This window comes from Hyperoodon ampullatus (assembly GCF_949752795.1).
Source record: "Hyperoodon ampullatus genome assembly, chromosome: 4".
Taxonomy (NCBI): Eukaryota; Metazoa; Chordata; class Mammalia; order Artiodactyla; family Ziphiidae; genus Hyperoodon; species Hyperoodon ampullatus.
In genome coordinates, this window is record NC_136917.1 from 37227026 (window position 1) to 37240391 (window position 13366).

Consider the following 13366-nt stretch of genomic DNA (forward strand, 5'->3'; position numbering starts at 1 on the left):
GAGCCGGTTGCCCCGCCCCGCCCCCAGTGCGCACTGCGGCAGGTGAGGATTCCCTGGCCCACAGGGCGGGGGTCGGGCGAGGGTCCACGCATGCGTGCCGGGCGCGGCTTTTCCGCCCCGACTCGCGCACGACGGGAAAGCCCTGGCGGCGTTGAGACAACCCCCGCGCAGGCGCAGTGAGTGTCCGGCGTCCCCGCGGCACCGCCTGGTCGTCAAGGCAACGCGCGCGGGGAGGGCTGGGAGCGCTCGGAACTCCCGTCTCACGCCCCCTCCCGCTCACTGCGGCGAAGCCGGGGATTCCCTGCTGCCTGCACGCATGCGCGAGCCTGGGATTCCGCGGGGATGAGACCAGAAAGCGACAAAAGAGGATTTTCTTTGAAACAGAACAGTCGTTATTACCGTCGTCTTTATGTGTGAGGAATGAAGGCGGCCCTCTCAGCACCTGTCCTGAGTTTTACCTTCATTCTCTGACCTACCAGCCGTCCCCCTACAAGTCCCCAGCAGAGCTTGCCACGCGCAGCTCCGGTGCTCTTCCTACTCCCTGCTCACACACCTGCCATGGCTCCCCGTCGCCCTGGGGCGAAGTCCCATTCATCGCTCCATTCTTCAGCGTGGCGTCCAAGGCCCTGCACGCTCCGCTGGCTTCTTCCCTTCAGTTAATCACCATTGGTCCCCGATCTTCCCTAATCGCCGGCCACAAATACCCCAATGTGGCCATGCAGGAGGTTCCTTTGCCAAGCTCTTCTTCAGTATCTGCCCTTCCTAGGCACCATCTCGTTGATTCTCGAGATGGCCTAGGATTAGATACCGTTTCAGTCCTGTTTTATATAGGCGGAAACAGGCTCAGACCCATTAAGGCCCTGGCCTAAGGCCCCCAGAGGTAAGAGGGGGAGCTCAAATGGCTCCACTTGTGGGGAGCCATCTGGGCTCCTCCACCCGTTATTCGGCTGACACCTCAAGCCCCAATTCCAGGCCCCACCTCCACCCCGCTGGCTCACCAACAGTCTGGGTGCTTCCTGGCTATGTGACACAGGCAGATGACTTAGTTTTCCCATCTAGAATGAAGATCAGTATAACACAGGGCTGTCCCCGGGGCTCAGTTAAATGACATTACCATGTGCTAGGCCAGGGCCCAGCATCCAGTGGATGCTTCTCACAGCATCTCACAGTGGATTCTTCTCACAGTCCTCCCTGGTGAGGATTCAGCTCACTGGCACTCCCTGTAGGGCTCCTTCCGTCTGTCTCACTTCCCTCAACCCCCACGGGGTCTTCCTGGGGTCCATCCTAGATCCCTCACACGCCCCCTAGTCCTTGTCTCAGAGTTGGTTCCTGGGGAAATCCCCAAACTAAGCCAGTGCTCAATATATGTTGGTTAGTTTTTATGTCAGCTACCATTGTTTCAGGTACCTGCCATACTGCACTTCAGCTGTACCCAATTATTAATGGCACCCCCCCCAACCTTGAACAGAAGTTGTGACCTCCAGGACTTTGCATGTGTGGTTCCTTCAGCCTTTTCTGTCCCTTGTCTGTGTGGAGAACTCCCCTGCTTCAAGGCCCTCCCTCCATGAAGACTTTTACCTCCCTACTTCTGGGCAGAGCCTGGCTCCCTTAGGCTCAGCCGTGACCCCACAGAGTTGGGGACATCTCTGAGGGTCTGCATCCGAGACTTGACACCTGGGAGAATAGTTCTTGGCATAGGCCTGAGAGGGAACAAGTCTGCTGTGTCGGAGAAGTTGGGAACAAGGAGATACTGGGGACAGAGCTGGGGGGCTGGTGGAGAGTGAGGGGGATAAGGGCCAGAGGTGCAGGGGCAGGCTTGTGAGTGCAGGGAGGGTGTCACTTGAATGGGAGCCCATAGCAGTGACCTGGTAAATGTGTGGACCCTGCCCCAGACACTTGGGCCCATCTCCCAGCTACCCTTCCTCTCTACTGACTCCCTGAGGCCAACTAAGCTCTAGGAAGCCAGAACTAAGTTGAGCTCTCACCCAGCCCTTCCCAGATATTTGGCCTCCGATGGAATACTCCTTTCTACCCGGATCCACCTGCCCACTCCAGCCTCCAGGCCCTTGCCTGCCCAGTGCCCTGCCTCTGCGATGGAAACTGACTCATCTTCCACTAAGGCCTGCTCTAAAGAAATCCTCCACCAGGAAGCCTGCCCTGTTATTCCAGATGCCTCCCGTGTTGCAATAACAGAACAGCCTGCACCTCCTGACCCCAAGCACAGTGTGTGACCTGGCTGCTGACTCTGAACCAGAATCTCAGGGTGCCAACAACTCGCCTCCAGCTCTCCTCTGGTTCCGCCTCTGAAGTGCTGTGTGACCTGGAGCCAGTGCCTCAACCTCTCTGAGCTACCCCGAGCAAGGCTTCCAGGGGATGATGGTACAGGTCTCTCACTGGATAACTGGCCCAGCCGGGAGCCGAGCACAGCTCTCAGCTAGCTGCTAGGACAGGAGCGCGGTTGGGGGCCCCTGTCTTCTCTGGCTGTGGCCTGTGCATTCCACCTCTTTCCAGCCCTTCTTTCCCACCACCCACCCAGTCACGCAGACTTCAAGCGCACACTCTGCCTCACCGACTGCCTTTATTGTGCACTCAGCCCCAGGGCACTGGCGCGTGCGGGAAGGGCGAGGGGTGTCACTGGAGCAGGGACCCTCGGGCGGGAGGTGTGGCCAGTGATGCCTCCTAGCCCCCAGGACACGCGCCATGGCCCCCAGACATCTCTGTAACCCTCAGAGCTGACCCAGCAGAAGGGCGTGTGGGGTCGTGACCCTGGCCGCCCACGGGGCGTCTCCCCCAGTTCCAGGCTCACTTGGGGGTGTTGAAGGGCACGGCGCGCTGATTCATGGGGTTGTCCGGCGAACGCAGCCACTCCTTCTTGAGCATCTGCTTCAGCTGTGACAGCCGCATGTTGGGGTTTTCTTGCTTGAGCCGGGGCAGCTGCGCCTCCTCGAAGGCATTGAATGCCGCCCGCATTCTGCGCTCAGGGTGTCTGTCTGCCGCCTCCTCCGCCACGCTGGTAAAGACGCAGCCGTCAAGGGGGGCTGGGGCGTGGCCCGCCCCGCCCCCAGAGGTTCAAGCTCCCCTCCGGGCCCCAAGCCCCACCCCAAAGACCTAGGCTCTGCCCGTACCTGAGCACTGCGATGGCATCCTCGATGGTGCGCGCCTCCACGCTGCCCTCCTCCAGCAAGCGGCGGTTCACATTCTCCTCCAACGGCACTTCCAAGTGGCTCTTGGCTTTCTCGGCTGGGGGCGGGAGCGGCCGGGGGACAGAGACATACCAGAAACAGAGAGAAATAAGCAGAGACGAAGAGTTCCATGGAGATGAGAGACACCATAGGGGAAGAAGCAGGGGAGAAAGGGAGGGAGGCAGGCAGGCAGAGAGGGATGCGGGATGGAAACGCAACTTGAGCTCCCCGCCCAGTCCTACCTTCGGGATGGGCCAGTCCTGCCCGCCCAGTCCCCAAACTAACTTCCCTGCAGCCCACCACTCAGGAGGCACCTCATACGTGGCTGCTGTCTCCTCACCTCGGGGCACCACATCAGCTGTGGGGACCCCGGGGAGCACAAGCCAGGGTCAGGTGCAGAGTAATTACACACGTGTGTGCCTATGGCATCTGTGATCAGAGCCAGCCCTGCAGAGACACCGCCCATCCACCCTTCACCTTGCAGAGCCCAGGCAGCTTCTCTGGAGGTGAGGAGGGGGGTCTGGACTCAGTCCAGGGGGTAGGCCCACTGCCTATTGTTTATCAGGTAAAAGGGCAGCTCCAGAGTGGGCCGAGGCCCCCACCTGGGTCCGGGGCTTCCTTGTGCTGATGGTCTCGGCGGAGCGTCTCGTCAATCTGGGCGCGGGTGACCTTGCTGGAGGCGGCCACTCGCGGGGTCTTGCTGCCCTTAAGCCTTAAGTCCTCCTCCTCCAGCAGCCGCTGTTTCTCCTTCTTGCGCTCCAGCTGCTCCAGGCGCCGCTTCTCCTTCTCCTCCTGGGGGATTGGGAGTCAGGAGTGGACCCGTCCCACCGGCATGGGGTCCAGTTTCCATCTCAACCAGTGTGGATGGAGGCCTTGCTGTGTGCTAGACCCCGTGATGGGCGTAGGGGACACGGATGGGAGCATGATGAGCCTACCTGGGGGCTCCCATCCTATATGACTAGGGAACAACAGGAAACCTTGGCCAAGGCAGTGGGTGGGTGGCTCCTGAAGAAAAAGTGATACCTGGGCTGGAGGAGGAGCCAGCCAGGAAAAGAGCTGGGGAAGAGGAGAGTCCTTAGTAGTGGGAATGGTGGGTGCAAAGGTCCTGAGGCAGGAACCACCTAGCATGACAGAGGAACAGCACAGAGGCTGGTGTGGCTGCAGGAAGGAGAAGTGTGGAGGACAAAGACGTGGGGAGGGCAGAGGTGGTACCATGGGGAGCCTCAAGGGCATGGGGAGGGGTTTGTACTGGATTCCAAAGGCGACAGGAGCCACTGGGGTCTGTACCCATTTGCCAGCTGGGACAGCGCTTCTGGCTTTATGAGCCAGGAGACCTTGGGAGGCACCATCGAAGTGTTCTCAGCTGAGCGTCACAGGGGCTGGGACTGATCCCACCTTGGCTCCCCAGGGAGGCTCGGATGCCAGCTGGTCGAGGGGACATGTGGCCTGTAGGACTTGTCCTTGGCCGCTGCCCCTCCACTGCCCCAGGGACAGAGCGAGGTTCTGGTTCCTTTGTAGTGCAGTGTGGCTGTGTGACCGTAGGCTTGGAATATTCTGCTGCCTCCCCAGCACTCCCAAAGGGCCCTGTACTGCAGGCACTCCCACCCGCCCACTCACTGCCTGCAACTCTGCCATCTGCCCGCCAGGCCTCAGGGACAGTCCCTATGCCTGCAGTGTCCCCCGTGACAGGGCTAACTGCCCCAGAAAAGGGGTTCCTGAGGACACGTACTGGGCCTCTGACCTCCAACCTGCCTGCATGATAGGAAAGAAGCCGGAGTGAGGGGGGGACAGGGAGGGTGGCAGTTAAAGATCAAGGCTGTTTGGGCACAGCTGCTAGGATCCCATGTCTGTGGTCAGACACCTGGGGTAGGGCCATCGTGCTCTGAGTCTCAGTTTCCCCATCTGTCAGAGGTAATGTCCTCCTGAGGCTCCCCAACCACGCTCCATGACCACATGGTGCGTGTACAGCCCATGTTCACCCTGTCCACAGCACGGCCTTGCCTCAGGGCCTTTGCACTAGCTGCTCTACCCTGCTGGAGCACCACGGCCAGCTTCCTTTCCTGATTAACTCTGGCTCATCCTGAGCTCCTGGCTCTCTGTCCTTCTGCTCTACCACACGGCTCTTTCCTGTGTTCCACAAACCTCTGTTTTCTAGTCTTCCGATTATCTGGTTAGTCCCTGAGGCAGGAGGCAGGCCCTGGCCCAGCACACAGTAGGTGCTTAAGTAAAAGTGGGCTGGATGAATGAGTGAATGAATTCCAGAAGGCTCCAATCTCAGGAAGGACATGCAGAATGGGGCCATTAGTCTTAGGGACATGGGACTGAGGCGGGAACATGAGCGTTTATACTTTGATATTCGGCAGACTTTTTTGAAAAAGAAGCTCGCAGTTTTTTATAAAGGCCAATTAGCACTTGGCGGTATCTGGTGATGGGTGAAGGATGAGGCTGCGGCGAAATATTCTGGAGCCATCAAAAATGAGCCTTATAAATAACTGAGATGGAACCCAGAGAGTCAGGTGCTCATTGCCGAGTTGCTTAATATGGAACAAATGGAAACGAAATGCCAACCTCTGGGCGGGGCGATGAATTACGGCCCAGCCCAAGGCTGATGCCTGGTGGCTGGCAGAAATCTGGCTGTGCGATCCCATTTAATGGAGGACATGGCCTTTAGGGTATGGCATTGGGTGAGAAGAGCCTTTGGTGTCACATGGGCGGGAGATGCTGGGGATTTTTTAGTGTTTTGGAACAAACGTGGATTTGTTTCTTTTTCATAAAAACAGTATCTTTTTAAAGCAGCTGTCACGTAAGGAAAGAAAGAGGGACCGGGTGTGCTGTGTAGACTGTGGGTCCCCCTCAACCATCAGCAGGAAGAGGGACAAACAAAACCCAGAAAACCACCCCATGGGGAAGGAGAACCATCAATAGCTCCAGGTAAAACACTCAGGAAGGGGGGTTCTCTGGTGGTCTAGTGGTTAGGATTTGGTGCTTTCACTGCTGTGGCCCAGGTTCAATCCCTGCAGCATGGCCGGAAAAAAAAAAGAAAAACACTCAGGAGGGGGGACTGCCTGGGAGGGGCATGGGGGCTGGGAATGTTCTAGAGAGCAGGGGTTGGCAAACTCTGGCCCTCACCTGTTTTGGTAAAGTTTTAGCCTATTTGCATACGGTGGCTTTGTGCTACAGCAACAGGGTGGAGTAGCTTTGAGAGCCTGTCTGGCCCCTATTGCCTGTCGGACCTCTGCCCTGTGTGTTCTTCCAGGTGTGTGCTACACAGGTGAGTGGACAGGCAAATGCTCCCTGGGCCACACCCCTGGGGCATGGACGCTTGCAAGGCTATTAGTCAAACCTCATCACAAACCAGAAGGCAGATCCCTGGCTTCAGCTAGCGCCAGCCTGGCTCCAGCCCCTCCTCACAGCCCTGTGACCTGGACTTCCTGCTTTGTCTGTGCCTCGGTTTCCTCATTTAGAGGATGGGGATGACATCGAGGCCCAAGATGCAGGCCTGGGGAGGGCTCCTGGGGCCCTGGGCTGGGCTGCTGCCTCTGGGACTGTGGAAAGGTCTCTGGCTTTTCTGTCTAGATAATGGATCCTTGGCAGACATTAGTTTTCCTTTTGGGTTTTCAACTTTCCTATATTGTCAAAATGTTGACAGACAAAAAGAAAATTTAAAGACCTCCATGGACCCAGTGCAACATGGAGGACGCTGAGGAGAGGGAACCAGTGATATTCAATTCCAACTAAAAACAAGGCAGGATCCAGCCCTGCACAGAAGGACAATGGGAAAAACTCACAAATGTGCCCAGGCGCCCCCTGAACTGGGCATGCAGGGATGGTGTGTCACCACTGCTATTCCAGAACCTTTAACAGTCCCAGCTGGAGCCTCTCGCCAGCCCAGGGGACTAGAAGAGGCTAAGAATGGTTTCTGGTGCCACCTACTGGGCCAAGAGGGTCAGCATCAGCCCTGAACCACTCCCAGACACCAATTAAGCACCCACTGTGTGTGTGGCGCTGCGGCCCGGCAGGAGACAGCCAACCATCCTTGCCCTCTTTTGTGTTTTTATAAACACCTGGAAATGCCTGCAGGCCCCAGGTCAGCAGGTCAGAAACAGGATCTATCAGCTTGTGTCAGCCTCGGCACTGCTGAAGTCGGGCGGGGCTCACTCTGCTGTGGGGCCATCCTGTGCACTGCCAGGTGTTGAGCAGTATCCTCGGCCTCTGCCCACCAGATGCCAGTAGCACCCTCCAGCTGCCAGTTGTGACAACCAAAAATGTCTCCAGATGTTGTCAAGTGTCCCCTGGGTGCGAAATCGCTCCAGAGTGAGGTACTGCCAGGCTAGACCAGCCCTGGCATCACAAGAAGGAGAGAAAGAAGCTCGTGGAGGGCTTGCCATTCCCTAAATGTGCCAAGTCCTGGCCACCCCAGGGCCTTTGCATGAGACTTTGCCTCTGTCTCTGTCTCCCTTCTTGCCCTTGCTCCATGTCCAATGACTCCTCACCCTTCAGGCCAAAGACCCAGGGGCCTCTCACCACCTTCTACTGGGTTGACCACCCACCTTGCCCATGGGTGGGGCATGGGAGCCCAGGGCCCACCCACCTTGCCCATGGGTGGGGCATGGGAGCCCAGGGCCCACCCACCTTGCCCATGGGTGGGGCATGGGAGCCCAGGGCCCACCCACCTTGCCCATGGGTGGGGCATGGGAGCCCAGGGCCCACCCACCTTGCGCTGTTCCTTCCTCATGACGTGTTTGTCCTCATCCTTCCAGTAGGCATCCTCCAACTCCTTCTGCTTCTTGGCATCAGCTGCTGCCTTGGCCTCAGCCCTCCGTGCCCGGGCCGCTGCCGATTTAGTGTTCTCGCCCTGGAACTTCTTGGGCATCCCTCAGAACGCTGTGAGTGGAGGGCAGGGACCAGTGACTCTGGGGCATCCACCCTTGGCAGCCCCAGACTCACACCTGTGCAGCTACGACCCCCTTGGGGCCTCAATAGCTCTGTCTATAAAACAAGGGCTTTGGATTTATTCAGCTCTTTTTTAAAAAATCTACTGACGTCAATTTTACATCATACAAAATGAACCATCTTAAAGTGCACGGTTCAGTGGTATTTAGCACACTCACAATGTTGTGCAACCATCACCTCTATCTAGTTCCAGAACATTTCCATCACCCCCAGAGGAGACCTGTCCCCATGAGCAGTCCCTCCCCCACCTTCCTCCCCAAGCAACCACTAATCTAATTTCTGTCTCTATTGATTTGCCTATTCTGGACTTCTTTCACTCAGCATCATGTTTTCGAGGTTCATCCAGGCTTGAACATCTGTCATTCCTTTTTATGTCTGAATAATATTCCATTGTATGGATGGGCCACATTTTGTTTATCCATCTGTCCATGATGGACACGTGGGTTGTTTCTACTTTTCAGCTCTTACAAGTCATGTTGCTCTAGATCCCTGCGGGCCAGTCTGTTTGTGGACCCTCCCACTCTGCCGGCTATGAGGCCTCAGTGTCCCGGCCCCACAGCCCTGAGGCCGAATCCCCCTTGCTCTGGGTAAGCAGCTGCCATGAACTGTTCCCAATGATCCAGCCCAGGCTCGCACAGCCAGGAGATTTTAGAACAATCGTAAAGCTGTTGTCCAGTGGGCACCTGGTCTGTGTGAGTCCCATACTGGGTGCTGGGGAAATGATGACACCAAATGGGAGGTGCCACCCTCCCCACACCCGGTCCCCTACTAAGCATTTTATATGGCCCAACTACATTGAATACTCTCAAAGCCTTAAACACGGGGACTGTCCTTATTCCCTTTCGAAGGTGGGGAAGTCAAGGTACCTGGCTAAGTTGCATAGGGCTGAGCCTGGAGTCTCACCTCCAAAGCCTGCCTTTCAGGTGAGGAAGGGAAGCCAAGAAATTAAGATCACCCCACCTCCAGAGTGCTGACTGAGGACACAAGCACTGTGCGGTCAGGGCAAGCCTTCAGCTCTCTGGGCCTCAGTTTTCCTCATCTGGGAAATGGGCTGATGTCCCTCACTCCTGGTTGTCCTCTCCCCACTGAGAATCTCCAGCTCAGTCCCTTGCTGAACCTTGGAGAAGTAGGCCCAGCATCGAAAATGAAGGGGAAAGAATGTGGGGGCCATCCTGACTCAGGACCACCAGGCAAACCCCCCACACCAACCTCCTAGCTGTGTGGCTTATGGGGGAGGGGGCTCCCATCTCTGAGCCCTATCAGCTCCTGTTTGCAGCGGTCGTGCATGCTAGGCTAAATGCTTTACATATAGCGTCTTGTGAATTCTCACAACCCTGGCAGGTGACAGCCAAGCTGAGACCTGAAGGACGGTTTGGAGGCAGCTTGGTGGGGATGAAGGGTTGAGACTTCTGGGCAGAAGGCACAGGATGTGCAAAGATCCTGTGGCAGGAACAAGGCCATGCGCTACAGGCTGCATGGAGGCAACTGAATCCGGTGTGGGTGAGCGAGGGGGAAGGGGAGGGAAGAGAGTGAGTGGGAGGGTGTGAGGCTGACGAGGAGGGATGAGAAAGAGCAAGGATTTTATTCTCTGGGCACCAGGGAACTGTTAGGCGGCTCTGAGCAGGGCATGAACACATTCTGATTTACGCTGTCATGTGGGTGGGCAAGGGGCTGAGGGAATTACGATGGTGCAATGGGCAGAGCCAGAGGTTTGGAGTCAGACAGAGTTGGGCAATAATAACCGGAATGTTGACTGACTGATGTAGTCTAAACTATGTCATCCCCCAGCAGTAGCAAGGCCAGGTACTTTTCTCCCCATTTTACCGATGAAGAATCTGAGGCTTTGAGAGGGTAAGTGACATGCTCACGGCCACAGTGTGGGTTAGTGGAGGGGCCTGGATTCCAACCCACGCCCAGCCCCTCAGTCCCAACTCCGTCCTCCTAACCAATGCCCCACCACAGGGTCCCAGCTGGCCTCTCAGGGAACATCATTGCAGATCAGGTCTCTGAGGCCACTGGTGCCCCTCACGTGACACAGAGAGGCAGTCCCTCCAAGCTGCGACTGGGGAGCGAATCCCATGGGGGCAGAGCAGGGCAAAGTAAGGGAGATCAATGGACCCAGGAGACTCAGGGTTGAGTCCTGGCTCTGCAATCGTGGCTGAAATGCTCCCCTAAGCCTCAGTTTCCTCATCTGAGAAGTGGGGTTGATTCCAGTCCCTCCCTGCACAGGATGCAAGAGCTGCCACGGCGGGGCTGGATATGCCAGCCTGATCCTGTACTTCTCCCAGCTGCTCCTGGGCCCCCTGAATCAAGCATTCATTACTGAGCATCTACAATGGACACAACAGAAAACCTCACCTGGATTCCCCAGGAGAGCACTAAGAAGTGCGTGGGGGTCACAGTCTAAGTGTCAGGTGAGGAAACTCCCCACATGCCACCTCTCCCTCCATCTCCCCCTCACTCTCTCAGCAGCAGCCACACCAACCTCCTTGCCTTTTTTCAAGCCTACAAAGCATGTTCCCACCTCAGGGCCTTTGCACTTGCCCTGCCCACCACTTTTGCTCCTCTTTTTACCCAGTTAATTCCTATTTAAACTTCAGGGCTCAGCTCAGGTGTTGCCACCTCCAGGAAGCCTTCCCTGACACACCCCCTGACTCTCAGACCATAAACTTCTCTCTGAGGTCCTTGTTTAGGTTGCTATCTATGTTCATTTACAGGATTATTCGACAAATGTCCATCTTCCCCACCAGGCTGGGAGCTCTATGAGGGCAGGGCTGGGACTGCTTCAGTCAGTGCCCTGCAGAGTAGGGGCTCAAAAAATGTTTTGTGCAAATGAATGAACAAGCATCTATTTCCAGGGTTCCCTCAGTATTTACTTCACACTCTGTGTTGTGTCCAAACTCAGCTTCTCACTTCTCTTCCCACTCACTTCCCTCTCCAGCCTCTGAGCCTTTGCTCTTGCTATGCCTTCACCCGATACACCCTCCTCTGTCCCCTCCTCCTGTGAAAACCTGCCCACTCACAGAGACTCAGCCCCAGCATCTCCTCCTCCTCGTGTTGCTTAAGACCCCCAATTCCATCCCAAAGCCTGACAGGGCTTTTCTGACCCCCTCTTCAAGTCAGGACTGAATATTTATGTCCCTCCAAAATTTATATGTCGAAGCCCTAACCCTCAATATGACTGTATTTAGAGACAGGGTTGGGACTTCCCTGGTGGCGCAGTGGTTAAGAATCCGCCTGCCAATGCAGGGACACAGGTTTGATCCCTGGTCCGGGAAGATCCCTCTTAGATGCTGCGGAGCAACTAAGCCTGTGCACCACAGCTACTGAGCCTGTGCTCTAGAGCCCGTGAGCCACAACTACTGAGCCCGTGCACCACAACTACTGAAGCCCGTGCGCCTAGTGCCTGTGCTCCACAACAAGAGAGGCCACCACAATAAGAAGCCCGCACACCGCAACGAACAGTAGCCCCCGCTCGCCACAACTAGAGAAAACTCACGCGCAGCAACGAAGACCCAATGAGGCCAAAATATAAATTAACTAATTTAAAAAAACGGTACCTTATCCTTTAAAAAAAAAAAAAAAAAGAGAGACAGGGCCGGTAAGAAGGTGATAAAGGTTAAATGAGGTCTTAAGAGTGGGGCCCTAATCTAGCTGTAGAGCTGGTGTCCCTATAAGAAGAGAAAAAGTCACCAGAGCTTGCTCTCTCCACCATGTGAGGACACAGTGAGAAGGTGCGCATCTGCAGGTCCGGAGGAAAGCCTGCATCTGGAACCAAACTGGCTGGCACCCTGATCTTAGACTTCCCAGCCTCCACAATTGTGAGCAAATAAATCTGTTGTTTAAGCCACCCAGTCGGTGGTATTTTATTATGGCAGCCAGAGCTAATACAGACAGCTTTCCTCCTCTGTTTGATAAACACTCACACACATACACTTTGTCATTCAGTAAACACGCACTGTACACCTAGTATGTGTGGGATGCTGGGGAAAGAGGCAGTGCTGATGGGCTTCCTGACAGAATGGGACTCCCAGGCTGGTTGGGAGATAGACAATAAGAGTGGTAACTCCAGATCAGAGCTGTGATGGGGCCATATGGACGCTGAGGAAGTCGGGAGGGGGCTTCTGACCCAGCCTGGGGAGGGATGGGGAGGGGGTGTCAAAGGGCCTCCTGGAGGAGACATCAAAGGAAAGACTTAAGGGAGTGGGGAGATCCAAGCCCCCAGGGGTGTGGGGGAGGCAGGTTGGGAAGGGGATTTGTATTCCAGGGTATGGGAAGGTGCGGAGGGCGTCAGAGCCCTCTGTGGTTGGTAAGGAGGTGAACTGGAGGATTGAGACAGAAGCATGGAGCTCAAACAGGGGGTCTAAGGAGTGGCTTTGGCTAAGCAGTGGGTACACTTAGGGGGGAATCAAGACCTTCGTGGTTGATTGGATGTGAAAGTAAGAAAGAGAATAAAAGATGAAACTCAACGCTGCCTCCTCCAGGAAGTCCTCCCGCTACCCCTTCTAGGCTCCCCCAGCCCGTCGTCCCTCTCCCCAGCCCTGATCCCGTTGCAAGAGGCCAGGGACGTCCGTACCCAGCTCTGTCACCACCAGGCCTGTAAGCTGCTCAGGAGCACGACCGGAGATAGATGGCCTCGAGCACGACGCTGTCCCTCTGGGTCTCAATCGTCCGCTCCGGGAAATGGGAATAGCCCCTGCGGGAGCCCTGGAGACGGTGGTCAAAAGCGCCTCCGTCTCCGAGCACCCCATCTCCAGCCCTCCCGGGGAGGTGGTCCCTGGCCCAGCAGCCCCGCTGGGCCCACCCGCACCCCGCCCCCCGCCCCCCGGCTCCGCCCGCGCCGCTGCCGCTCCTACCTCCTTCCCCCGGCGCCGGCCCGGTCGCACCTCCGTGACGTCACAGCAGGGCTTGCGCGTTGAGCCCCAGGGTACGCGTGCTGATTACGTCTCGGCTCCGTCGCCATCTTGGTAGAGGAGGTGCTGCTTTGGTCTCCAAACCAAGGGCGTTAGCCGTTTCTTTTTGTCTTCAAGAAGAGAATATTTTATAAACCCTCATCCCTTGCGCTCACTTCGTATGTTATCCAGTCAGGAGAGGAGAGCAGAAACTACAATCTGGACCATTGTCTCTACAAAGATGGCCGTTGCCCAGGTGAAATGAGTCCTTGGTTTCACATGTGGGTCTGGCGGCGTCAGTCAGGAGTTGCTTGGCCGCCAGGGCGCGCCAGAACCCGC

At 56.5% G+C, this 13366-nt stretch overlaps 1 protein-coding gene across 3 annotated transcripts; it reads right to left on the reverse strand.

Annotated features, from left to right (window-relative positions):
• Positions 1-2559: 2559 nt before the first annotated feature.
• CCDC124 (coiled-coil domain containing 124) lies at positions 2560-13019 on the reverse strand. 3 transcript variants are annotated; one of them, XM_079703838.1, is made up of 6 exons: positions 12992-13009; positions 12712-12842; positions 7897-8066; positions 3785-3974; positions 3126-3240; positions 2560-3010 (listed from the first exon to the last, which is right to left on the reverse strand). In XM_079703838.1, exons 3-6 carry the CDS (start codon positions 8053-8055, stop codon positions 2803-2805), a joined length of 672 nt encoding a protein of 223 aa, XP_079559964.1. In that variant the 5' UTR covers positions 8056-8066; positions 12712-12842; positions 12992-13009; the 3' UTR covers positions 2560-2802. The 3 variants fall into 3 exon arrangements, with proteins under 3 accessions (XP_079559964.1, XP_079559966.1, XP_079559965.1); XM_079703840.1 differs by lacking the exon at positions 12712-12842 and having other exon boundaries at positions 12992-13019; XM_079703839.1 differs by lacking the exon at positions 12992-13009 and having other exon boundaries at positions 12712-12867.
• Between the last annotated feature and the right edge of the window lie 347 nt (positions 13020-13366).